At 51.7% G+C, this 27,132-nt stretch overlaps 2 protein-coding genes across 7 annotated transcripts in view; one reads left to right on the top strand and one right to left on the bottom strand.

Annotated features, from left to right (window-relative positions):
* Nucleotides 1–19,464, bottom strand: part of TXNRD2 (thioredoxin reductase 2) — a 55,757-nt gene extending 36,293 nt beyond the window's left edge. For 4 of the 6 annotated variants that reach the window (XM_064362827.1, XM_064362826.1, XM_064362829.1 and 1 more), the window contains exons 1-7: nucleotides 19,362–19,464; nucleotides 14,455–14,523; nucleotides 5,634–5,690; nucleotides 4,701–4,845; nucleotides 3,818–3,892; nucleotides 1,432–1,510; nucleotides 876–938 (exon numbers count right to left, since the gene is read on the bottom strand). In XM_064362827.1, coding sequence (XP_064218897.1) covers nucleotides 876–938; nucleotides 1,432–1,510; nucleotides 3,818–3,892; nucleotides 4,701–4,845; nucleotides 5,634–5,690; nucleotides 14,455–14,523; nucleotides 19,362–19,464 — 591 coding nt within the window. Of the gene's footprint in view, nucleotides 1–875; nucleotides 939–1,431; nucleotides 1,511–3,817; nucleotides 3,893–4,700; nucleotides 4,846–5,633; nucleotides 5,691–13,481; nucleotides 13,595–14,454; nucleotides 14,524–19,361 lie in introns of those variants that run through there. The other 2 variants (XM_064362830.1, XM_012454186.2) reach the window with 2 other exon arrangements.
* Nucleotides 19,465–19,532: 68 nt separating this feature from the next.
* Nucleotides 19,533–27,132, top strand: part of COMT (catechol-O-methyltransferase) — a 28,432-nt gene continuing 20,832 nt past the window's right edge. The window contains exon 1 of the mRNA XM_021673943.2: nucleotides 19,533–19,567. The gene's annotated coding sequence lies outside the window, so the exon portion shown is untranslated. The remainder of the gene's footprint in view (nucleotides 19,568–27,132) is intronic.

Raw genomic sequence — 27,132 nt, 5'->3', positions numbered from 1 at the left:
AATAGCTAAAAAGTGCAAACAATCCCTGTGTTCATCCACGAGCAAGCGGATAAACAAAATGTCATCTATCCATACGATGGAATAGTATCTAGCCATAAAAAGGAATGACAGTGACACGCGCTACAATGTGGGTGAACCTGGAGGATATTAGGCTCAGTGAAGTAAGCCAGTCGCTAAAAGACACACGTACGATTCCAGTTACTTGAGAAGGACTTACACGTAGGACTCCACTCACACGAGGTGCTTAGTGTTGTCAAATTCATAAAGACAGAAAGTAGGTGGTGGTTGCCAGGGGCTGGGGGAGGAGGCACCGGGGAGTTAGGTTTAATGGGAATAGAGTTTCAGTTCGGGACGACGGAAGGAGTTCTGGCAATGGATGGTGGTGACTGATGGCCGCAGAGCTCTGTGAATGTACTAAAAACCACTGAATTGTACCCTATAAAAGTCTGAATTTTATAGCGTGTGGATTTTATTTGAAACTTTTTTTAAATTCAGGGAGGAGAAGGAGGATGAGGAATGAGGCTTATATCCTGAACGTTCCAATCATTCTGAGGCTGAAGGGAAAAGGGGAATCAGCAATGGAAACTTAGGAAGCAGGAGGCGGGGATGGAAGGGGATGAGTCCAGCAGGGCCCAGGGGGAGAATAGAACAAGAGCTCTCCGTCCTGAGGATCCGGTAGCGTGGAGGCCACTGGGGACCCCGCATTTCAGCAGTGTGGATTCAAGAGAATTGGAAAGCAGAAAGTGATGATAGTGAGTATAGGGAAAAGGGTGTGCAAGCCGCTGGTGTGGGAAGTGTGTGTGTAAAAGTGCATCCCTCAAAGAGCCTGGGGATGGGCCAGTGCAGCAGAGATGCTGTACTCTGGGGACACTCACGTGTGCGGGGTACCTCGGCCGCCCTCCAGTAGCGATGACGATGTGGTCAGCTGACAGCAGAATCTGAGAAGAAAGAGAAAGCCGTGGGTCAGACAGATGCATAGTGGTCATGCACCAGAGGGCCTGAGCACCGCAGACCCTGGCCAGCAGTTCCCACGGCCCCTGCCCTGCAACGTGGAGCCTCGGCCAGCAGATAAGAGGCCCCATGGAGCTGGAATCCCATCAACAGGCAGCTGGGTGGGAGGGGAACAGGCAAAAAGGACAGGCGGATGTTCTGACTCCAACCACTTCGCGGTGTACAAAGCACCCTCAAATCCCCACAAAATCCTGCAAACAGGCTGTGGTCACAAACCCCATTGCCATGTGACTCCGAGGAGCAGGGCAGCAAAGTATTTGATCATTTTAAAGACACATGCCCAGCCTCAAAGGAAGCCATCTTTTCGATTCCAACAGCACGTGTTACTGAGGACAGCACCCAGGACAAACACAGCTGCAACTGCTGCCCCAGGTCTGCTGAAGGGTCCACGAGGAGCCAGCAAGTGAGTCAGAGGCTCACCTCTTTCCCACCTTTGGCAACGCCGCGAACCGTGTGCTCGTCAACAAAGCCAGCTTTGACGTTAAAGTACTTGACTTTTCTGAAAGATAAAGATTAGATTTTCAAATATTTCCTCTGCAAATTCAACCTCACCAATTGGATCAAATAGGGAGCAAGAGTAAAAGGGAGATCCAGCCCCCAGCAGGGCCTGGTGCTGTGGCTCAGGTGGGGCAAGAGGCAAGTGGCCACCATGCTGTGAAGCATGGAGGGGATGTGGGGGTACCTCACCGCTCCCCCAGGTATCCCTGGGACATGTTAACCACAGGTGTCCAAGCAGGGACAGAGGCTGGCTCGGCACAGTCCTGAGAGGCCATGTACAGCCCTGCTGTGCAGCGAGGGGTGGCCGGACCTCTCTTGGGGACAGTCCTCATCACCTAGACATGTTCCTGCAGGGAGCTGTGGCACCTACCAGCTGACATCACGTTCTGCCTTCAGAGGTGTGGTGACACCAAGAGAATAGGCATGACAAGGCTGGCCAAACGGTGGCTGGGCGCATGGTGCACAGGAACCAATGACCTACGCTGCCTTTTTTTTTTTTTTTGAGACAAGAGTCTCACTCTGTCACCCAAGCTGGAGTGCAGTGGCATGATTTCGGCTCACTGCAACCTCTCTACCTACCAGGTTCAAACATTCTCTTGCCCCAGTTCTTGCCTCAGCCTCCCAAGAAGCTGGAATTACAACTTGCACTACTATTCTGGCTAATTTTTATATTTTTAGAAGAGATGGGGTTTCGCCATGTTGGCCAGGCTGGTCTTGAACTCCTGACCTCAGGTGATCCACCCACCTCAGCCTCCCAAAGTGCTAGGATTACAGGCATGAGCCATCACGCCCCGCACTTGTTTTTTTTTAGAGACAGGGCCTCGCTCTGTCACCCAGGCTGGGGTGCAGTGGCATGATCATAGCTCACTGCAGCCTCCTCTCAAGTAACTGGAACTCCAGGCATGGGCAACCACACCTGGCTAGTTTGTTTTATTTTTGTAGGCATAGGGGTCTCACTATGTTGCTCAGGCTGGTCTCCAACTCCTGGGCTCAAGTGATCCTCCCACTTCAGCCTCCCAAAGTGCTGGGATTACGGGCATGAGCCATCGAACCCGGCCAACACCTCCTAATGACAGAAAGGCCATGCTGCAGCAAGGGTTCTGGGAAGGCTCCGCCTCCTGCATGAGCCTGCCTTCTCCCGACTCACAAGCCTGCACCTCCATGGGCCATCTAAGCTGTGTGAAGCTCTCGCAGCAAGAACCCTTCAATCACAGGGTTGGCTTCCTCGACAGCCAGGAAGCAGTATGGGACACAGCCACACGATGCTCATGGCAGCACTTTTCAGAAGAGTGAAAAAGCAGAAAGAGCCAAAGTGCGCCCCGGCCTCCTTCTACAGGTGGCTCTGGGGCAGTCAGTGGGCTGGGCCTGTTTGGTGCCTGCCCAGGAGCTGCGTAGGGCAGGGAGGAAAGAGGGCAGAGCCTGCTGCCCCCAGGAAACTGTACCGGGGGATACAGATCCCGAACTCCACAACACCATGTGGCTTAGCTCCCTGGACAGGGGGAGAGCTCGTGAGGCCCAGGTAAGTGGCAAGCAGTTGGCTTCCTGTCTCTGCTTTCCCGGATTTAATGGGCACAAAACTGCTCCCTGCTGTGAAGCCCCAGGAAGATGCCCCTGGAGCCAAGCAAATGGTACACGAGAAGAGCCATCAGACCTCTGCAGGGCCAGTGTCCCCTCCACGGCCCATGGGGCACAGGCAGGGCCACAGCCCTGGGAGAAAGCCTGGGCCTGAGGCAGTGCCAGATTCAGGTACCTGCTATGCTGGCAGCTGAGCCCCAGGAGGAGGCTGCAGGCTGTAGGAGCATTGGCCTCTGCGCTGGGGATCCCCCAGGAGCTGACAGGAATGACGACCAGGTAAGGACATTTGCTCCAGTAGAAAGCACCAGGCCCCTGCAGCCATACCCGAGGAGCTGGAGCTGTGTAGTAAGAGGGGGGTTCACGGGGTGGAGGCTTACAACTGGGATGGCCCTCACCACGTATCAGCCCCAGGCCCAGCCACGTCCATGCTCTCTGGCCTGAGGCCTCCCAGCCCCAAGTGCCTCCTCCCTGTGCAGCCCTGGGCTCTGGCCATTCTGCCAACGTGGCCTTATCATTCCTTGGCACCTCCAGGCTCTGCTCAGCAGCAGAGGGCAGGCTCCCCTTCCCCTGCGGTCACTGCCATCCACTCCTTGTCCTCATCCTCACCCACGAGCAGGGACCTGAACCCGCAGAGCCTGCCAGGGCGTGCTCTGCAGAGTCAGTATGTGTCCAGGCACAAAACGCCCAAGAAAAGGCCCAGAGGGCGGCCCACTCCCCAAGGGAGCTTCAGTACCTGTCGTGCAGCTGGACACGGTGGCCCCAGTTCAAGGATTTCACATGATTTTGAACAGCTTCTGCCATCTTCCTCCTGTGAACATACAAAACAAAATATAAAAGCACAACACAGGTGTTAGCTGCAGAGTCTCACAATGGACTATTAGACTAAGATGTACAGCCGGGCGCGGTGGCTCACGCCTGTAATCCAAGCACTTTGGAGGCCAAGGCGGGCGGATCGCCTGAGATCGGGAGTTCAAGGCCAGCCTGACCAACATGGTGAAATCCCATCTTTACAAAAACAAAAAACAAAACAAAACAAAAAAAGATTCAGATGTACATTAATAGAAGTATCAAAAAAAGAGAGTTCTTTTAAAGGTGGCAAAACATGACACCCATCCCTACGAGCCACCGCCTGTCCCGGGCTTGGGGCTGTGGACTTTTGGACTCACAGAAAACAGGGGCTCTGACCCACAGCTGTCCAGATGCAGCTGCTCTGTGCCCCAAAGGCTACCCCCGGCAGGCAGAGGCCTATCTGAGCTACTGTGGGTGTCTGTGTGCTGGGCCACGTGGTCCCCTTCCCAAAAGAACTCAGCTGAAGCGGCCTCCCACCCTGCACTCCCAGCCTTGGAGATGGACTGTTCTTGGTGGGGCTGTGCTGTGCATGGCAGCAGCATCCCTGGGCTCCCCCGAGGAGGGGAGCAAACCCTTCCCCAATGATAACCACAACTGTCTCCAGACATTCCCAGATGTCTGAGGCAGAGGGCACGGAGTCACCCCTGGCTGAGAAACCCATCCTACAGCACACTCCTTGTGAAGGTTCACGGAGGATAAGCCTCCTCTTCCTTCTCCACCCAAGAGTAGTAGAAAAGCACCTGAATGCCATGGCGCCGGGTCCTTACCAGTCATGCGGCACGGGCTGGGCCACCTCCCAACCGTAATGGGGGGCGTCTCGGATCAAGCCCCCCAGCAGCGCCGCCTGGTGCATCAGCTTCTTGGGAATGCAGCCGACATTGACGCAGGTGCCACCAAGGCCCCACCGGGTGCCTGGGACGGGGGAAGAGCACATTTGAATTTATGTTCAGGTGACTACTGGAGACTTCCCTGTTGTTCTAGGGCGTTTGGAATTCCTTGAAGTTGTTTTGTAACTCTAACAGGGCCAGCTGACATGTCACACAAATGTGATCGCTATTTTAATTAAAAATAAAAATAGGCCAGGTGCAGTGGCTCACACCTGTAATCCTAGCACTTTGGGAGGCCGAGGCGGGTGGATCACCTGAGGTCAGGAGTTTGAGACCAGCCTGGCCAATATGGCGGAAACCACGTCTCTACTAAAAATACAAAAATTTAGCCAGGAGTAGTGGCATACGCCTGTAGTTCCAGCTATTCAGGAGGCTGAGGCACAAGAACTGCTTCAACCCAGGTGGCAGAGGTTGGCAGTGAGCCGAGATCGCACCACTGCACTCCAGCCTAGGCAACAGGGCGAGACTGTTTCAATTTTTAAAAAAATTTAGTTCTCACCTCTGTCATCTAACCTGGAGTGCAGTGGTGCAATCATAGCTCACTGCAGCCTCAAACTCCTGGGCTCAAGTGATTAAGGTCTGCCTTGGCTTCCCTAAGTGCTGTGAGTACAGGTGTGGGCCACTGTACCTGGCCAGAGTCATTTTTGGGAATGGTGAAGAACTTTAAAGTAATGATGTATGAAACAGGACACTGTCCAGAGACCACAGATAGCAGGGCTGAGGGACTTTGGCGTCAGCTGCCCTCTGTACAGGAACCAGGCCCACCTCCCATCTCGTTCCCTAGGACACCCGGCTCCCATAGGTGCTGCCTACCTCGGGGAGAAGGTTCCACATAGTCCACCACGGCCACCTTCCTTCCCAGCTGGGCAGCTGAAAGGGTAAGGAGAGCGGCAGGTGAGCACGGGGGAGCTGGCTCAGGGCCTGACGAGAACAGGCACTCCTCGGGGCCTGTGAGGTCCAAAAGAGCATGGGCAGGGCCTGGGCCTGCGGCTGCCCACAGTGGCTAAGTGGCGCGATACTAGGGCCCCTGATCTGCCTCAGTGCTCCAGCTGGCTGAGCTGTGCCACCTGCTGGCTCTGCACTAAGTCTCTCAGCCTCCTGCTGCCACTGCCCACCCAGGTGCGCTGCCCACAGGCAGGAGCCCTCAGACCTCTCTGGGCCTGTAGCCTTTGGACCACCCACCCCTCACACTGCTGGCATCTGCAGTGCCACACAAGCCCAGTACCCACCCAAGCATCCCTGGGTGGCATTCCCCAGGTAGCCACCCCACTGAGAATGGCTCCTGACTCAGAGGCTCTCTCTTGCCCCCTTCCCAGCCCAGCCAGAGCCCCCTAGATGGGTACCAGCTGCCTCACCCTCAGGAGCAGGACACCAAAGCTCAGAAGTGACACAGCAGCCCCAGGGTGGGCCAGCCCCAGAGTGAGAGCCGAGACCTGACTCCAAACCACACTTCCTGCTGCGGAGCCGCCCAGCTACCATACCGGCCATCAGTGGGGCCACCCAGGGCCACAGGTTCCGAGGCCAACTCAGAAACCATTAGCCAAGACCGGGCACGGGGGCTCACACCTGTTATCCCAGCATTTTGGGAGGTTGAGGCAGGTGCATCACTTGTGGTCAGGAGTTCGCGACCAGCCTGGCCAACATGGTGAAACCCGTCTCCACTAAAAATAAATATGGTATATATGTACTTAAGTGACAATCCTGCAGGATACAGGATGTGCACATGTACCCCAGAGCAAAAGTACAGTAAAAAAATAAAAATTTAAAAATTAGCTGGGCATGGTGGCACGCGCCTGTAGTCCCAGATACTCGGGAGGCTGAGGCAGGAGAATCGTTTGAGCCCAGGAGGCAGAGGTTGCATGAGCTGAGATCGCATCACCCACTTCAGCCTGGGCGACAGAGCAAGAATCTGTCTCAAAAAAGAAAAAAAAAAAAAAAAACATTAGCCAGGGCTAATTTTAAGCTTCCCTTTGGCTGGGCTTGGGCACTACATTGGCAAACTTCAGGCCCCGGACTCAACTGACCCCAGGGCACGCATAAATCTCATGAACCCTAAAATGCCACAGAATGTGTTCAATTCATGGCTATCATAAAGCAAGGCTAGAACCAAGTTTTGTAAGAGTTCATTTTAAAAATCCATTTTGCTCACCGAATGAATACTGGGATTCCCTGGCTCAATTTAAAAGCTCAGGCCTTGGCCTTCAAAAAGCTAACGTCGTCCAGATGCAGTGGCTCACATCTGTAATCCCAGCACTTTGGGAGGCCCAGGCAGGCAGATCACCTGAGGTCAGGAGTTCAAGACCAGCCTGGCCAATATGGTGAAACCCTGTCCCTACTAAAAATACAAAAATTAGCAGGGTATGGTGGCAGGGTCCTGCAGTCCCAGCTACTCAGGAGTCTGAGGCAGGAAAATTGCTTGAACTCAGGAGGTGGAGGTTGCAGTGAGCGAGATAGCGCCACTATACTCCAGAATGAATGACAGAGCAAGACTACATCTCAAAAAAAAACAAGCTCATGTCCACAAAGTGCAGTAGCTCACGTCTGTCATCTCAACACTTTGGGAGGCCAAGGTAAACAGATGGCTTGAGCCCAGGAGTTTGAGACCAGCCTGGGCCACACAGCAAAACCCTGTCTCTACAAAAAATATAAAAATTAGCTGGGTGTGGTGGTGTGCATCTGTGGTCCCAGCTGCTCAGGAGGCTAAGGTGTGAGGATGGCTTGAGCTTGGGAGGTGGAGGCTGCAGTGAGCCAAGACTGTGCCACTGCACTCCAGCCTGGGTGACAGAGCAAGACTGCATCTCAAAAAAACAAAAAGCCAGTGTCCAACTCCCACACCTGACCATGATGGAGCAGCAGAGCCCAGATTTACCCTCCCCCTGAGGCAACCCAAAACCCAGGTCAAATGCATGAAACAACAGGCTTTGAGGTACTGGACATCAGGCAACAAAGGACCTGAGAGGCAGGAAACAAACATGGTGGGCCCTAGGGAGTCTCCAGGACCCAGCGCTGCAGGCCGGGGGAGGCTGGGGAGAGGCCAGCGCAGGAGAGGACTGAGAGCCTGGGGAGACTGAGGTGGCCAGAGGTCACGCAGAGAAGACGGTGAGGGGATGCTGCCCAGAGGATCTGGGAGACCTGATTGGCACATGTGTCTTGGGAAGCTACCGAGAGCAGGGACAGAACCACCTGGAAGGGCTGGAGGGGACAGCGCCCACACAGGGCAGGGGACAGTGCCTGTTCTCAGAAGCCAGACTGGGAAAAGCGTATTATTCCTGGGGCATTGGGTCATGCCTCAGTAGTTGAGAATAATTAGCCCTGGACTGGGCACTGCTCCAAACACACCTAAGAAATCTTTTGCAGAAGACCCAAAGGGGTCAAACTGACTCTTTTTTTTTTTTTTTGAGACGGATTTTCGCTCTTGTTACCCAGGCTGGAGTGCAATGGTGCGATCTCGGATCAACGCAACCTCCGCCTCCCAGGTTCAATTCTCCTGCCTCAGCCTCCTGAGTAGCTGGGATTACAGGCACATGCCACCATGCCCAGCTAATTTTTTGTATTTTTAGTAGAGACGGGGTTTCACCATGTTGACCAGGATGGTCTCGATCTCTTGACCTCGTGATCCACCCGCCTCGGCCTCCCAAAGTGCTGGGATTACAGGCGTGAGCCACCGTGCCCGGCCTCAACCGACTCTTAATAACTTAACTGCATCCCAGAACAGAGCTCAATATTTCTAGAAATACAAAAATCTCCAGAACCCAGCAAGGTAAATTCAAGTGTCTGCCATTTAACCAAAAATTACCAGTCACACAAAGCAGCAGGAAAATACACCTACAGAGGGGGAAAAAAGTCAGTCAATGGAGACTGACTAGGAAGTGACACAGATGTCAGAATCAGCAGAAAAGATCAATAAAACAGGCATTCTAACTAGTCCGTATTTTTTTCTTTTTATTTCCTTGGTTAGATGCATCAGTTCTGTGCCCTATCTTCACCTTACCACATATGATAAACTATCTGCTCACGTGTCTGTCTCGGTAACTAAACTAAACAACTCCGTGAGTCAGCGGCTTTTGTCCTGGTGCGTGTTTGTTGTTCTGGGTCCCGGGCCAGAGTTCGGACCACATTAAGTATTCAGATGGTTTGCTGAAGAAATTAACATGTGAAAAACAAACCTTCCTCACAGAACACTGTTCCTCCTTCATTGTTCAAGATCCCAGACCTCTGGGTCACTTTTTCCCTTCGACTTCAGGGTGGTTGTATAAACCTCTGATGGATCCCAGCTTGCACCGTATGGTAGCTACCTCTCAGTCTCCCAGACTGAAGAGCACTGGCACAATCTCGGCTCACTGCAACCTCTGCTCCAGGGTTCAAGCAATTCTCTTGCCTCAGCCTTCCAAGTATCTGGGATCACGGGCATGCACCACCATGCCAGGCTAATTTTTTTTGTATTTTTAGTAGAGAGGGGTTGGACTCCTGACCTCAGGTGATCTGCCCGCCTCAGCCTCCCAAAGTGCTGGGATTACAGGCGCAAGCCACCGTGCCCGGCCCTACTCCCACTATTTAAATATATTTTAAACAAAAACAACGAGGTGCTGTGGATTTATAACATGTAACAGTAAAATGCATAATAACACAAAATGAAGCTTTAAAGGGTAGAATAAAAGTATGCTCTTTTAAGAGTAGATTGACAAGTTAAGGTACATGCCATAAACCTTAAAGCAACTCAAAACAAATAAGAGCTTGAACTATAAAACTCTTAGGAAAAAACACAGGCGTAAATCTTTGTGACCTTGGATTAGGCAACAGTTTCTTAGATATGATACCAAAATCATAAGCAACAAAGGAAAAAGAAAGATAAATTGGACTTCATCAAAATTTAAAACTTTTGTGGCACAAAGGTCACCATCAAAAAAGTGAAAAGAGGCCAGGCATGCTGGCTCACATGTAAATACCAGCACTTTGGGAGGTGGAGGCGGGCGGATCACCTGAGGTCAGGAGTTCGAGACCAGCCTGACCAACATAGTGTAACCCCGTCTCTACTAAAAGTACAAAAATCAGTCAAGTGTGCTGGCCCATGCCTGTGGTCCCAGCTACTTGGGAGGCTGAGGCAGGAGAATTGCTTGAGCCTGGGAGGCAGAGATTGCAGTGAGCGGAGGTTGCACCACTGCACTCCAGTCAGGGTGACAGAGCGAGACTCTGTCTCAAAAAACAAAACAACGGGTCGGGCGTGGTAGCTGACGCCTGCAATCCCAGTACTTTAGGAGGCCCAGGCGGGTGGATCACTTGAAGTCAGGAGTTGGAGAACAGCCTGGTCAACATGGAGAAACCCCACCTGTACTAAAAATACAAAACTTAGCTGTGCGTGGTGGCACGCGCCTGTAATCCCAGCAGTTTAGGAGGCTGAGTCCCAAGAATGGCTGGATCCTGGGAGGGGGAGGTTGCAATGAGCTGAGATCGCGCCACTGCACCCCAGCCTGGGCGACACAGTGAGACTCTGTCTCAAAAAAAAAAAAAAAAAAGGTGGCTCATGTTTGTAATCCCAATACTTTGGGATGCCAAAGTGGGTGGATCACTTGAGGTCAGGAGTTGGAGACCAGCCTGGCCAATATGGTGAAACCCCCTCTCTACTAAAAATACAAAAAATTAGCGGGGCATGGTGGTACACATCTATAATCCCAGCTACTTAGGAGGCTGAGGTGGGAAAACTGCTTGAGCCAGAGAGGCAGAGGTTGCAGGGAGTAGAGATTGAGCCACTGCACTCCAGCCTAGGTGACAGAGTAAGACTCTGTCTCAAAAAAACAAAACAAAAAAAAACGGCTGAAATGTCCAGAACAGACACATCCATAAATATAGGAAGTAGATTAGTGGTTTGTCAGGGGCTGGGGAGAGCGGGGAACAGAGAGTGACTGCTAATGGGTACGGGGTATTTTGGAGAGAGACTAAAATGTTCTAAACTTGACTGTCGTGGTCGTTGCACAATTTTGTGGCTATACTAAAAAGCATTGAATGATGCATTTTAAATAAGTGATTTACAGCTGACTCTTGAGTAACACAGGTTTGAACTGTGTAGGGCCACTCATACATGGAGCTATTTTCAATAAATATAATCCCTTGACCGGGCACAGAGGCTCACGCCTGTAATCCCAACACTTTGGGAGGCCGAGGCAAGTGGATCACCTGAGGTCAGGAGTTTGAGACCAGCCTGGCCAATGTGGTAAAACCCTGTCTCTATTAAAAACACAAAAATTAGCCAGGCATTATGGTACGCACCTGTAATCCCAGCTACTCAGTAGGCTGAGGCAGGGGAATTACTTGAACCCCGGAGGTGAAGGTTGCATGCAGTGAGCTAAGATCACGTCACTGCAACTTCACTCCAGCCTGGGTGACAAGAGCGAAAGTCTATCTCAAAAAATATATATATAATCCCTCCATATTAGCAGGTTCCAAACCTGTAGCCAAACTCGCATTGAAAATATAGTATTCGGCTGGGCATGGTGGTTCATGCCTATAATCTGGCACTTTGGGAGGCTGAGGCAGGTGGATCGCTTGAACTTAGGAAATCAAGACCAGCCTGGGCAACATGGCAAAACCCCATCTCTACCAAAAAATACAAAAACTAGCTGGGCATAGTGGCACCTGTGGTCTCAGCCACTCAGGAGGCTGAGGTGGGAAAATTGCTTGAACCAAGGAGGTAGAGGTTGCAATGAGCCAAGATCATGCCACTGCACACCAGCCTGGGTGACAGAGCGAGACCTTGTCTCAAAAAAAAAAAAAAAAGCCAGGGTGGTGACTCATACCTGTAATCCTAGCACTTTGTGAGGCCAGGGTGGGAGGATCACCAGAGGCCAGGAGTTTGAAACCAGCCTGGTCCAACATGGTGAAACCCCATTTTTAATTTTTGTAAACACAAAAATTAGCCAGGCGTGGTGGCATGCGCCTGTAATCCCAGCTACTCAGGAGGTTGAGACAGGAGAATTGCTTGAATCCAGGAGTTGGAGGTTGCAGTGACCCAAGATTGCACCACTGCACTCCAGCCTGGGTGACAAAGCAAGACTCTATCTCCCCCCAAAAAAAAGAGGGCCGGGCTCGGTGGTTCACGCCTGTAATCCCAGCACTTTGGGAGGCCGAGGTGGGTGGATCACGTGAGGTCAGGTGTTTGAGATCAACCTGGCCAACATGGTAAAACCCCGTCTCTACTAAAAACACAAAAAAATTAGCCAGGCGTGGTGGCGGGCACCTGTAATCCCAGCTCCTCAGGAGGCTGAGGTGGGAGAATTGCTTGAACCCGGGAGGCAGAGGTTGCAGTGAGCCAAGATCACACCACTGCACTCCAGCCTGGGCGACAGAGGGAGACCCCATCTCAAAAACCAAAAAAGGAAGAGAAAGAAAAAGAAAAAACAGAATTCATAGAATGCAAAACTATATATACAGAGGGCTGCTTTGTATCTGTGGGTTCTGCAGGGCCAACTGCCTGACTTTAGTATGCATGAATTTCCGCATCCATGGATTTTGGTAACAGCCAGGGGTCCTGAAACCAATTCTCCTTGGATATCAAGGGACAACTGCATACATAATGTGAGGTGTATTTCAATAAAACTATTATAAAAATATGAAACACTTAGGGACGTATCTGATGAAATATGTGAAAGACATATACATCGAAAACTACAGGCCAGGCACAGCGGCTCATGCCTGTTATCCCAACATTTTGGGAGGCTATAGTGGGAGGATTATTTGAGCCCAGGATTTTGAGGCCAGCCTGGGAAACACAGAGAGACACCCATCTCTCTTTTTTTTTTTTTTTTTTTTTAAAGACAGGGTTTCACCATGTTGGTCAGGCTGGTCTTGAACTCCCGACCTCATGTGATCTACCCACCTTGGCCTCCAAAGTGCTGGGATTACAGGCGTGAGCCACCACGCCCTGCCTTTTTTTTTTTTTTTTTTTTTTTTAATAAAAAATATTAGGCCAGGCGTGGTGGCTCACGCCTGTAATCCCAGCACTTTCAGAGGCAGAGGCGGGCAGATCACCTGAGGCTGGGAGTTCGATACCAGCCTGACCAACGTTGAGAACCCCATCTCTTCTAAAAATACAAAATTAGTTGGGCGTGGTGGCGCACGCCTGTAATCCCAGCTACTCGGGAGGCTGAAGTAGGAGAATCGCACCATTGCACTCCGGCCTGGGCAACAAGAGCGAAACTCCATCTCAAAAAAAAAAAAAAAAGCTAATTAAGTTAAAATGAGGCCATATACATGTTCAGAGGCCACACTTGTAATAGCACTTTGGGAGGCTGAGGCAGGAGGATGGCTTGAGCCCAGGAGTTCGAGGTTGCAGTGAGCTGAGATCACACCACTGCACTCTAGCCTGGTAGGCAGAGCAAGCCTCTGTCTCCAATAAAAAGCCAATGAAAAAGGAGGCCATAGGGTGGGCCCTGATGCAGAAGGACAGGTGTAAGTAGAGATTAGGACACAGACATGCACAGAGGGATGACGATTGCCATCTGCAGCCCAAGGGAGAGGCCTCAGAAGAAACCAGCCCTGCCCGCACCTTGATGCCTTCCAGCCTCCAGAACCAAGAGACAATAAGCATGTGTTTTCAGCCGCCCGGTCTGTTACAGTCTGTTTGTTACGGCAGCCCCAGCAGACTAACGGGGCAGAGGACACACTCACCATCGTGACTGTGGCACTGGCTGCAGGGGCACATGCACATGTCAAGAATGATCAGGTTGCCCATGTGAATGTGTATAGTTCATCTCAACAAAGGTGCAAAGCCACGTCATCCTCTGCAGGGAAATGCCACTCTCATGAAAGGCAAAGACACACCCAGGCGCTGCCCACATTCTGGATTAAAGGGGACTCAGGTCTCTGCAGCTACAGCATGGGAGTGAACTCACAGTGCAGGTGCTTGGTCTGCTATAAAGAACAGCACCGGGCCTCATCACCGCCTGTGCCATCTGTTTCTGGGAGTGGCTCTGAGGGTCCAGTGTGGTGCTGATCCCCGATCAGCCAGGAGACTTCCCAGGTTCCTACCCACTCCCCAGTCCCCCAGAGCAAGAGCAGTGGATTTCCTTTACACCATCTGTGCTTCTAAAGCCCAGTACTAGACATCAGAGAAGCACAGCTTCAGGTCCAAAATGCCCAGTTAACTCCCTCTCATTTCAGCCCCACCTCCCTCTCATCCCCTCTCCTCCCCATTCACCACACCTGCCCCCTTATCACATTTAGACACGGCCAGAGCAGACCAGGAACTCCTGCTGTACCCAGCAGGGTACAGAGTCCAGCAAAGTGCTGGTGGCATGTGCACCATGCGGGTTAGTAGAGGACTGCAAGGTGTCACCTCTGTATACCTCTGGGTCCAGCCCATTTGCCCAACATCTTCATTGAATGCTCGCTGGGTGCCAGGCCAAGTATAAGACTCAGCCAGCAGAACTGACCATGAGCCCTAGTGGAAGCGTCACCATGGCCACTGGGTGCAGCAGACAGGTGGAGCATAGCGGGGAACAGACCACAGCACAGAGGCCACTGGGGTGACCCCAGCAGGGAGGCAGTGCATTCTGCTCATGGATGCTTTCTGGACAGCATCACCCTCTCTGGGGGCCCTAAAAGCTTTGAGGCCTTGCCACAAAGGATACAGAATTCATACCTTCCTTGGCACAAGCCAGGCCGCCAGATCCCCCGCCAATCACCAGGAGATCATAGTCCCGCTGACCTGCTGAGGGAAGGGATGAGAGGTGAGAAGAAATGCAGCCAGCACAGGTCTGGGGCACACACCCAGAAGGGCCCCCACAATTTCCAACAGGCTAAAAGCTCTCTGGTTAAACGTGGTGAGGGATCTATTTTATCAGGATGGGAGACTCCATTCTGTGACAGTCAGGGGTGACAAGGCACCACACATCAGAGCAGAAAGAGTGACTCCATACACATCGTCTGTGCAAATCCAGAGATCAAGCCATACGGGGGCGAGGTTGGCCGTGGGTGTGTGTGATCATCTTTGCAAACCACGCTGCATACACACACCAGGCTAACTGCTCTGAACTCAAACTTTACCCAGTGTTCTGATTGAGACACAGAGCTATTTTCTTTTTTATTCTGTTTATTTTTGAGACAGGGTCTCACTCTGTCACCCAGAAGATTATAGTCCCACCGCCCTGCTGGGGGAGGGATGAAAGGTGGGAAGGAACATGGTTAGCACAAGGCTGGGACACAGACCCAGAAGGGCCCCCATGACAGGAGCACAGCGAGGCAATCACAGCTCACTGCAGCCTCTACCTCCTGGGCTCAAGTGATCTTCTAGCTTCAGCCTCCAGAATAGCTGGGACTATAGGCACAGACCACCATGTCCAGCTAATTTTTTTTGTTTGTTTTGTAGAGACAGGGTCTGGCTATGTTGCCCAGGCTGGTCTCAAACACCTAGCCTTAAGCAATCCTCCCACCTCAGCCTCCCAAGGTCCTGGGATTACAAGCATGAACCACCAAGATGGTCTAAGACATTTTGGAGTCCACACGCCTTTCAGTTGTGAAGTCTGCCCTCTGTCACAAGTGAGCAAGAATAAAAGCACAAACAGCCCATCACTCATAGCCGGCCAGTCCACACAGCCAGGGTCTCCGTGCGCCTGGCCGCAGTGACCCAGGAGGGAAGCCACCTGGGCACAGGGAGAGCTGCCTGGGCTCAGGTTTTATCCCTGGAATTCCTTTTAGGCTGGCTGTGGTGTCGGCTGGCCTTGGTCCTTCATGGTGGCTCAATGCACACAGGGCCACTCTCAGCCTTTTTAGCCTGCAAAACCTGTCATCTGTGTCTACTCTGGAAGCTACTGGCGAGGCAGGCAGGCAAGGGGCAGCCAAAAAAGGGAGGGATGGAGAAGAAAGGAGTGGAGGGAGGAAGTAGAGAGGGGAAGCACACTGAACTGGGCCTGAGGTCCGGGACACCCGCACCAGGCACCAGCCTGCTCCGTGGTGAAGGAAGGAAGAAATAATTGAAAGGGATCAGTCTGTTGGGGTGAGCGATGGATGGGGACTGATGACAGGAGTCTGGGGTATAAAACAAGTAGTGCTCTCAGCCCGTCGGCAGATACGAGCCTGCCCAGATGAAAAGCACCACCCTGCCAGGGCATCTGGAGCTGGTCGCTGCTTCAGACAAGGCCAAGATGTTCCGTGATCAGAGCAGGGTCTGTCATCCAAGGCTGGGCAACCTGCCCAGCACCAGCATCAGAGCCCAGCACGTGTCATGAGAAGGCTGAGCCTATCTTTGCAGCCACCTCCACCTTCCTAGGCAGGCAAGGCTGCAGAGAATATACCTGGAGTGCCATGTCCCTCTGCACCCCGGCTCTGCCGATGTCCCACAGACAGGGGTCTAGAACCTGCACTCCTAAAGGATACAAGAGCTGGAACCGAGATGAGCCCTGGCTCGCAGCTGAGAAAGCCTGGGAAGCTGTATCCAGGCACTCAGGCCATGGCCTGAAGCCAGGCTACCCCACACCCAGACCCTCCTACGGTTTTACCTGGCAGCCAGCATCTGAGTGCTCGGTTCTGGCAGCCAGTCTAAAGCACACTCAATTCCTAATTCAACTCAAGGGCTCTGGAAAGGCCTAAACTGCTGTAAATTATTCTCGTGGCTTTAATATAAGTCTAGAGCACCAAGGACTGCTGGTCAGGGGAAGCTGCCACCAGGTCCCCAGGGGAGCATGCACCTGCTGATGGAGGAGCATCTCTCTCCTCCTGCTGTCTGGTGGCCGGAGGCTTGGCCCACAAAGGCCCTATCTCCCGTGGCAGGTGCCTGTTCTTGCTGCCACACAGGGCCCTCGCTGGGTCATCCTGCCCTGCAGCCTCGCACTGTGCCCCATCTGCTATCGGGGAGGGTGAGCAGCTGGCTGTGTCGATGTGCTTATCTCAAGTGGCTTGCTCTCCCCCTGTGCACACCCAGGAGCCCTCTCGGGCTGATAAACACTGGCATAGGGGAGTCAATTGCAAGTGCAGGAAATCTGCCTTTAAGCACTTGGGAGTGCTGGGTAGCCTGATGGAGAGGAAGGAACCCAAAGTACCTCAAAGGTGGGTAGGGCAGATGCTGCTCTGTGGGAGGAAGGGCTGGGCAGCAGGCATTACCGGGCAGCAAGCATTACCTGGCGGCAGGCATTACCTGGGGACACACTTGTGCACTCCAGTGTCCTGGAACTTTGCCCCTCACCCACTTTGGCCAGGTACACCCTCTCTGCCTGCAGGGCTTGGCCCCAGAAAGTGTCTGCCTCGCCTCGCCCGCTGACACATTCTCCATTAATTTTCTGCTCTGGGCCGGGTGTGGTGGTTCACACCTATAATTCCAACACTTTGGGAGGCCAAGGCAGGCAGATTACAAGGTCAAGAGATCGAGACCATCCTGGCTAACATGGTGAAACCCCATCTCTACTAAAAATGCAAAAATTAGCTGGGTGTGGTAGTGCACACACCTGTAGTCCCAGCTACTTGGGAGGCTGAGGCCAGAGAATTGCTTGAACCTGGGAGGCGGAGGTTGCAGCCCTCCCTCTCAAGTCCACTGCTGGCCAAGGGCCAGACACCCTGTCTCCCACAGCCACCATCCCCGAGCCGAGATCGCGCCACTGCACTCCAGCCTGGCGACAGAGCGAGACTCCGTCTCTAATAATAATAACAATAATAATAATAATAATTTTCTGCTCCTCTTTGAACCCACTGCCTGGTACAGGCCAGCAAAGAGCAGGAGCCCAGAGCTCATAGCAAGGCCCAAGAGAATGGAGCACTGTACCAGCTAGAGCAAGCAGAAGGCTCCCCCAAAATGTGCACCCACAGGTGGGCTGGCCACCTTGGGGTGCCACCTCAGGGGCTTTCCTGTGCGGCTGCTTTCCCTACCTTGAGCTCTCTCCTGGCAGCAAGTGTCACTCTGGCTCCTGCTCAGGGGAGCCACCTCCTCCAAGCCTGGGACGGAGCAGGTCTTCCGGCTCTAAAAGGAGAAACTGCAGGGCCCATAGTCCCAGCTACTGGGGAGGCTGAAGCTGCAGGGTGAGTTGAGCCCAGGAGTTCAAGGCTGCAGTGAGCTATAATAGCACCAGAGCACTCCAGCCTGGGTGACAGAGTGAGACTCTGTCTCAAAACAAACACACAACAATAACAACAAAAACTGCAATAACAACAAAAACTGCACCGTGGGCCAGGCACAGTGGCTCACATCTGTAATCCCAGCACTTTGGGAGGCTGAGGCGGACAGATCACGAGGTCAGGAGTTCAAGACCAGCCTGGCCAACATAGCAAAACCCCGTCTCTACTAAAAAAATACAAAAAACTATACTCCAAAGTCGCTGTAGTGGGTCAGCATCTTCTCCAGGCCAATCAGTTCCTCCTTGCCCCAGTAAGGGGCAGGTCCCTCAGGTTACCTCCTTGCCCAGCTAGAATCCAAATGCTCTGGCCCAAGGCCATGGTTACTGGAAACCTGAAGGGCCCTGAGCTTGTGATCACGGGGCAGCTCCTGTTTATGAGTCTTTTACGAGCACTAGGTGGGAGCATGGGTGCATTTAACCTGACACACTCAGCCAGGAAGCTTTGAAAGATGGAGTGCCCTGGCCGAGGGTCTCAGGGCTCAGAAAAGCCGCGAGGTGGTGACTGCCTCCCAGGACTCTGTCAGGTCACCCTCCATCCTGGAGATCCCCAAGACCTCCATAGCAACACCTCTATCCATTCACACATGCTGTCAGCCCTCCCTCCCGAGTCCACCGCTGGTCAAGGGCCAGCCACCCTGCCTCCCACAGTCGCCATCCCTGGGAAGGAACCCTAACCCCATCCTTACACCCCTCTACACTCATCGCCTGTGGGGAGAGCTGCTCGCTGTCACAGGTGTCCAGGGGGCAGGGTCGAAGGCCCTGCTGCATGGTGGGGGACCATGTTGTCGTGCATGGAATGAAACTGGCCACACATAACAGATATGGTGGCGCTTTGGCCGGCTCTGGGGGAATCTGTCCTACAGGGTGAGGTTAGAACCCTCCTGAGTGATCAGGCACCCAGCCCCTGCTTCGAGTGCTCAGTTATGATTACGGTCCTGATTTGGTCAACTGTTCCTCAGGGGCTGCAGAAGGATGAGCGTGTATCCTCCCCTTGCTCTATGCAGCCTCTAACCTCTAGAGTCTAGGGGACTGGAGAGAAGGTAGGAGATGGGAGGTGGGAGGCGTGGCCAGTGGAGCCGGTGCCTGCTGACCTCAGGAGGTGGGACATCATCATCTTCAGGGCTGTGGTTGTTACTGGGGCGCCAGCTATGGGAGACCAAAGGTGCAGCCAGCACAGCAGGACCTTAGACAAGGCACCCAGCCTCAGTTTCCCCATCTGGGAAGGGGGTTGCCTGTGGGCTAGAAGCAGCCCGGACTCCTGCGCAAGACTAGACCATGGATATCCCCGCGTGGCCACCCCCAAGGGGACACCCCCGCCCCAGCCGCGCGGACACCCTCACGAGGGCACCCCCAGGCGGACACCCAGGCTCCGGGCGCGCAGACACCCCCACGAGGACGCCCCGGCCGCGCGGACACCCGCCACGAGGACGCCGCGGCCCCAACCTACCTACGGCGCCCTGCGCCGCGCCGCGCACCCCGCCCGCCACGGCCGGCGTCCACCACCGGAAGCGCCCTCCCACTCCCCGCAGCGCCGCCGCCATCGCCGCCATCGCCGCCATCGTCGCGGGGCTTCCCGGGCGGCTGGGGCTGCCCGCCGCGCTGCCTGCGCCCGCCGGGGCGGGTCCTGTCCCAGCGTGCGCCGCCGCAGGAGAGGTGAGAGCGCGGGCCGGACGGGGGCCGGGTTGGGGCGGGGACCTTCGGACCTAGGGAGGGACCTCGGGATAGGGTGTGGGAATTCCGACCGATGCGAAGGCTCTGACTTTGGGCGGGGGTCTCTAGACCTGTGGGGAGGGATCTGACTTGGGGTGGGGAGCCCTGGATGGGGAGTGAAGAATTCGGACCTCGGTGAAGGGATCCGACTTCTTGTGATGGGGGGGCGGTCTCCGAACCTGGGTCGAGGAGCTACGGATCGGGGTGGGGAATTCGGACCTTGGGTGGGGATCTTTGGACCGGGGCGGGATCCCCAGACTCCTTGTAGGAGGCTGAGGTTGAAGACCTGTGCTGGGGTGCGGGGCTCCAGATAGGGGTAGGAGATCCCGCTTCAAGACTGGGTTGGGGGTCCAGACCAGGAGGATAAGCCTGTCCCTGGAGTAGGGCTTGACCTGATGAGGATTTGGCAGAGTCACAGGGGAGGGCCCCACTTGGTCCTTGGGCTCGGATCAGACTCTCAGAGTTAGGGAGTTGCAGGGGACCTGGAGGAGGGTCTCTGGAGCCCCAGATTCAGAGGGCCTTGGTGACCTTTCTAACAGGCTTCCTGTTGGAGGCCGCGGAGTACCCCAGGCCTTCCACTGCAAGAGAGTGGCCGCTCTGCCAGGAAGGGGCCCAGGACTCCCCAGGGGCGGTGCTGTGTGGTGTGCAGGGCCACGTGGGAATGTTAGAGAAAGGGGAAGTCCCTCCAGGCCTGCCCTGCTAACAGACCTGCTTTTTGTATTTTTCTAGCCAGGGATTTTTGTGTCCTGTTGCTTTTAATTGTTTAAAGTGACCCTTCAAGCCTGAGGGACCATAGGAGCTGCCCTGCAGGACCCAGTGAGACACTAGTTAATGCAGAAAAAACAGATTTTTACTTAGTAACTACTGACAACATGAGAAAAAGCTGGCTCCGTGTCAACACCCGGAGTTTAAAGGGAGTGAGGGAGTGGGAAGGGATGGGGACTCAGTAGAGTTAGGGAAGTCAAAAATCACCAAAACCAGGAAGGGAGGGTTGGCCCTTGTGAAATCAACTGATCTGGGTTTGCCCCTGGGGCTTACTGAAGTCAGGCCCCCAACCTCCCACAGAGACTGGGAGACAGACACCTCATCCTCAGGCGTTGGCCGGAACTCACAGGAAATTCTTGTGGCCCCCTCGAGTTTCTCAGGCAGGCACGTTAAAGGGCGCTGTGATCGTTCTAGGAATGCGGCCTTGAGCTGTTAGGGGCTGTGTTAGTGTTCGTTCCAGCCTGGATAGGCTAGGGCGAGGCCCAGCGGAGGAGGGGGCTCCCAGGAGCCTGGCTGGAGTATGGAGAGGGAGAGTTTGTCAGCACCCCTCCTGTGCAAGAAGAGCAGAGACGGGCTTCTTTGCTCTCAACAGTTACCCATCCATTTTCTGTTCAGTGCTGTGTTCATAAAGTACTAGCAGGACCATCTCTCAACACTTGATAGCAAAGGATTTTTGCTGGATGATACAAGCAGTCAGGCATTTAATGAGGAAACAAAAATAAAAATAGGCCGGGCATGGTGACTCATATCTGTAATGCCAGCATTTCTGGAGGCCGAGGAGGATCACTTGAGACCAGGAGTTTGAAACCAACCTGGGCAACATAGTGAGACCCCCATCTCTACAGAAAAATTACAAAATTAGCCGGGCATGGTGGTATGCACCTGTAGTTCCAGCCACTCTGGAGGCTGAGGTGAGAGAATCCTTTGAGCCTGGGCGGTGGAGGCTGCCGTGAGCCGTGATCATGCTTCTGTACTCCAGCCTGAGCAACAGAGAGAGACCCTATATTAAAACAACGAAACAAAACAAGAAAGAAAAACAAAGATACATGGTTGGAGCTGTTGATAAACCCAGTTTTTGAGCCTAGAGGGCAGCAGTTGAGATTTCTGGCAGTTGGTGTAGGGCACATTGGGAGCCCAATGTAGGGCTGAGTGCCCACAGGGTCGTGGGGTGAGCCTTATGCTGTGCTGAGGCGCAGGATCTGAGAAATAAAGAGACAGGACACAGAAGTACAAGAAAAATGCATCTGGGTTCGGGGGGCCACGCCACCTATAAGCGGAGTCAGGCGAGGCCCTGAATGTCCAGAAGTGTGAGTATTTATTGTGTATAGGTTAGGGGGCAGGGCAGTGAGTGAAATCATCTTTAAGGATTGTGATAGGGTCGTGAGCAATAAAACATGGGGTCCACCCCCATTAGGTCACCTAGGCCAGGAGGTGGACAGTGCGCAGCAAGGGGCCCTTTCCCACGAAGGCAAGGGCCGTGTGCAGTAAGGGGTCCACCCCTATTAGGTCACCGAGGCTTGAAGGTGGGCCGTGCGCAGTGAAGAGGGTGCAGTGTGCAATACTTCTATCTATGGGCAAACTACTTCTAAGAAGATTTATAGGAGGATGCTTTAAGTCACAAAGCAGTGACAGAGCTGTCAAGGTTACCGCCACCTTCTGGCAGCTTCCAATGGGTTCTATGGGAAGATGCTTTTCAAGCAGCACAGTAGCAAGAGCTGATAAAGTTCACAGTCACCAAGGGGAATTGCCAGTCTGAGGGCAGCCTTCCACAAGAACTGGAGCAAGGTCCTACAACTCCTTTATCAGGAGGAGTGGCTCTTGCCCCAAGCCTGCCATACAGCGGGTATCTTTACGATACTGAATGCTGCCGCCTGGGCCACAGATTCTTGTCCTTGTATAACTGTTTTCCCTTAAATCATGCTCTGCACTGTGTTTGCTCTAGGCATTCCTCCGATTATGAACTAAGATATAATTATAGGTATATATGTAGGGAAATATTCTTTAGGCACTCATACTATCAACTAATATATGATTATATAGAGAGGATTATATAAAGGAATTCTTCAAGCCTTATTTCTATAAACTAATATATGATTGTATAAAGGATTATATAAAAGGAAATAGCTGAGTAGTAACACTATAAAGTGGGATATTCCTCAAGCCCTAACTGTGCCAGGGTTCTGCTTAGCTCTCATTCCTCGGTGCCTATATGGGGGGTTACCCACAGTTGGGCCCTAACAAGGAAAGCAGGGGCACTCATGGACTTCCTGGTGTGTAGTGTGAAGTTTGTGGTGGTGGCGTAGGCACTGGTATCCCAGTGGTGGTTACTTCCTGGAGAGAGCATGGGGCATGCAGGAGCTGGAGGGGGTGCTTCCTGGGTGGCCTGTGCAGCAGCGGCTCCAGGCACGAAGGCCGCCCGTGGAGACTTGGTAGCAAAGCATTTTTGCTGCGGTGTATGTTGTGGTGCTGAGTTCTTTCAAGTTTATATCAAACTTTCTGGCTTTAGTCTGCAGGGCTTTTTTTCAGATCCTGGGGGCAAAGGGCAGCTACAAGACTACCTGAGTCCCAATAGGGGTTTGAGTTCTTGGTGACACCAAGTCAGGGAGGACACAAATTGGAAATGTCAGTCTGGAGAGAGTAGTAGCCAGAAGAAAAGTAAAAGGGAGGATTTGGTAAGGGCTGACGTGTAGGAAGGCAGTGACAGTCCAAGTAACAGGCAGATCATAAAACCTCAAAGACAGGCCAGGCCCAGTGGCTCACACCTGTAATCCCAGCACTTTGGGAGGCCAAGGTGGGTGGATCATCTGAGTCCAAGAGTTCGAGACCAGCCTGGCCACCATGGCAAAACCCTGTCTCTACTAAAAATATAAAAAATTTGCTGGGCATGGTGTCTCTATTAAAAATACAAAAAAATATAGCTGGGCGCCTATAATCCCAGCTACTCAGAAGGCTGAGGCAGGAGAATTGCTTGAACCCAGGAGGTGGAGGCTGCAGTAAGCTGAGATCACGCCACTGCAATCCAGCCTGGGCAACAAGAGCGAAACTCCATTTCAAAAAAAAAATTTTTTTTTTAAATACACCTCGGCTGGGAGCGGTGGCTCATGCTTGTAATCCCAGCACTTTGGGAGGCCGAGGCAGGCGGATCACGAGGTCAAGAGATCGAGACCATCCTGGCCAACATGGTGAAACTCCATCTCTATTTTAAAAAAAAAGAAAAAAAAATACACCTCAAAGACAGTGAACTAGACTAGGATCTGGTAACTCCCAAGCGGGTGTTATATTTCTCCACTGGAGCATAAACTTTTTCTTTACAAACACTTCCCTTTTTGATCGAAGATAATCAAAGTAAGATTATTCTTATTTACCAAATAATTCTTGTCTCGTTAAATTTGGCCTGATTATTTACATAAATGCAGCACAAAGGGTAATTGACTACGCAGGCCTTCAGACCTTTTCTTTTTTTTTTGAAACAGAGTCTCACTCTGTCACCCAGGCTGGAGTGTAGGGGCACGATCTTGGCTCACTGCCACCTCTGCCTCCCAGGTTCAAGCGATTCTCCTGCCTGAGCCTCTCGAGTAGCTGGAACTACAGGCGCCTGCCACCACGCCCGGCTAATTTTTATATTTTTTGTAGACATAGATAGGGTTTCGCTACATTGGCCAGGCTGGTCTTGAACTCCTGACCTCAGGTGATCTGCCCTCCTTGGCCTCCCAAACTGCTGGGATTACAGGCGTGAGCCACGGCGCTGGGCCACACACAGGCCTTTTTAAGTTTGCTGAAACTTTTAATAGGGAATCTTAGATTGGACTTTTAAAAGCCTTTGGAGGTTAGGAAGCCAAGCCAAGAACTTCCCACCAGACTTCACCTGCAATATCTGTAGATTTGGGTGAATTCCTCTCTTCTTGACGTCCCTGAAATATCCCAGAGTTCCTGCACCTTGGAAACTTCGGATATTTGGAAGTGACTTTCTTTCCTTACTCACATGTAAGGCCAGGAACCCTGTAAGCCACATAACAGGCCAGATTTTTCAAGAGCTCTTTGTAAGCAATGGCTCTACGAAGTCAGCCGGAAAGCCATGTGGTCATACCTGATTCTATGTGCATCACTCTCAAATAGGACATTCTAGTAATGGAATATAACCAGTTAAAGCACTGGTAATATAGCCAGTGTTTCCAATTGTGTGGTGTTACTAGGAGAACAGATTCTTATTGAAGTTATGTAATAACTATATTGCCATGAAAATGGGAATACTTGGATAGCAAGTTAGCAGTTAAATTTAAAAAAAAGAAAAAAGGAATACTCAATAATAGTTTCTGATTTTTTTTTTTTTTTTTTTTTTTTGAGACGGAGTCTTGCTCTGTCACCAGGCTGGAGTGTGGTGTCGAAATCTCGGCTCACTACAACCTCCGCCTCCTGGGTTCAAGCGATTTTTCCGCCTCAGCCTCCTGAGTAGCTGGGACCACAGACGTGTGCCACCACGCCCGGCTAATTTTTGTATTTTAAGTAGAGATGGGGTTTCACCATGTTGGCCGCGATCTCTTGACCTCGTGATCCTCCCACCTTGGCCTCCCAAAGTGCTGGGATTACAGGTATGAGCCACCACACCCAGCTCCTAGTTTCTGATTTTTTGGAGGGATCAGGCAGGAAGAAAAATATAAATGCTTCAGGCTGGGTGCAGTGGCTCACACCTGTAATCCTAGCACTTTGGGAGGCTGAGGTGGGTGGATCACCTGAGGTCAGGAGTTTGAGACCAGCCTGGCCAACATAGTGAAACACTGTCTCTTAAAAAAAAAAAAAAAGAAAGAAAGAAAAATATAAATGCTTAAATTTTGTTTAGAGAAGCATAATTTATGATGAGTCAATGATAGGTTAAAAGAAAAGGGAAAGGTTTTTTTTTCTTTTTGTCTTTTTTCCTTTGATTTGCAAGGTTTTTTTTTAATATCCAGAAAATAAAACATAGCGAGCCAACAATATTCTGAACAAAAGTCATAAAAAGATTATAATCATCCTTTAGCAGTTTACTCAGTTGCATGCAGGTACTGAATTCTTGTTCTGCTTGATCTTGGGCTAGCAGAACCCATTGTTTCTCAACTAGTAGAGATCCTGGCTCAGTGCAGTCCTGTGGTCTCAAAGTTATTTAAGAAATACTAGGCCGGGCGCGGTGGCTCATGCCTGTAATCCCAGCACTTTGGGAGGCCGAGGCGGGTGGATCACGAGGTCAAGAGATCGAGACCATCCTGGTCAACATGGTGAAACCCCGTCTCTACTAAAAATACAAAAAATTAGCTGGGCATGGTGGTGCGTGCCTGTAATCCCAGCTACTCAGGAGGCTGAGGCAGGAGAATTGCCTGAATCCAGGAGGCGGAGGTTGCGGTGAGCCGAGATTGCGCCATTGCACTCCAGCCTAGGTAACAAGAGCGAAACTCCATCTCAAAAAAAAAAAAAAAAAAAAAGAAATACTGTCAGGGCCGGGTGCGGTGGCTCACACCTGCAATCCCAGAACTTTGGGAGGCCAAGGCAGGTATATCACTTGAAGTCAGGAGTTTGAGACCAGCCTGGCAAACATGGTTAAACCTCATCTCTACCAAAAAATTCAAAAATTAGCCAGCTGTGGTATCAGGTGCCTGTAATCCCAGCTACTCGGGAGGCTGCGGTGGGAGAATCACTTGAACCCGGGACGAGGAGGTTGCAGTGAGCTGAGATCGCGCCACTGCACTCCAGCCTGGGTGACACAGTGAGACGACTCCATGTCAAAAAATAATAATAATAAGGCCAGGTGTGGTGGCTCACGCCTGTAATCCTAGCACTTTGGGAGGCTGAGGTGGGTGGATTACCTGAGGCCAGGAGTTCAAGACCACCCTGGCCATCGTGGTGAAACCCCATCTTAAAAAGAGAAGTTAAAGTTTTTTTTTAATTAAAAAAAAAATTGTTTCCCTTCATTCTTCTTTCTAGGAGTTTTGTTTTCATATATTGATTATGATTTTTAAACCATTAGTAACCTGTATTTATTTTTTTTAAGAGACAGCATCTGGCCGGTTGTGGTGGCTCATGCCTATAATCCAAGCACTTTGGTGGCCAAGGCGGGCGGATCACCTGAGGTCAAGAGTTCAAGACCAGCCTGACCAGCATGGTGAAACCCCATCTTAAAAATAAATAAATAAATAAATAAATAAATAAATAGACAGCATCTTGCTCTGTTGCCCAGGCTGGAGTGCAGTGGCACAATCAGGACTCACTCACTGCAGCCTTGAACTCCCGGGCTCAAGTAATTCTCTGACCTCAGCCTCCCAAAGCACTGAGATTACAGACATGAGTCACCACGCCTGCCCATAAAGTGATTTTACAGAGAAAACTAGGAAGAAGACAATTGGGAATTGTCTGTCATTTACCCGTTTATTAGCAAATTTTATGAATATACCATCTTATAATCTCTAGAGCTATATCCTTTTTATAGCACAATATTTTTAAGTGCCAAGAACATGTTTATTAACAGACCAGAATAGCTTTAGCCAGTCTGTACCATATTAAAATAAGAGGCCTAAAAGTACATAAAGTTATGCTTAATAGTGAATGTTTCAGCGCTTTCTTCTATTCAGGTATTATTTAGATATTCAAGATTGTCTACTATTTAACTTCACTTAGTATAACTCTGAGGTTGAAAGTTAACAAAGAGATCTTGGAAGCTTCTTTAGGGTGGTATATTATCAAGTGCAATTAACAAAACATAACTCACTAGTTTATAT

Source organism: Aotus nancymaae, unplaced genomic scaffold (assembly GCF_030222135.1).
Source record: "Aotus nancymaae isolate 86718 unplaced genomic scaffold, 86718_ANA_hifiasm-v0.15.2.pri h1tg000049l, whole genome shotgun sequence".
NCBI classification, from domain to species: domain Eukaryota; kingdom Metazoa; phylum Chordata; class Mammalia; order Primates; family Aotidae; genus Aotus; species Aotus nancymaae.
This window is presented reverse-complemented; position numbering and strand designations above follow the sequence as displayed.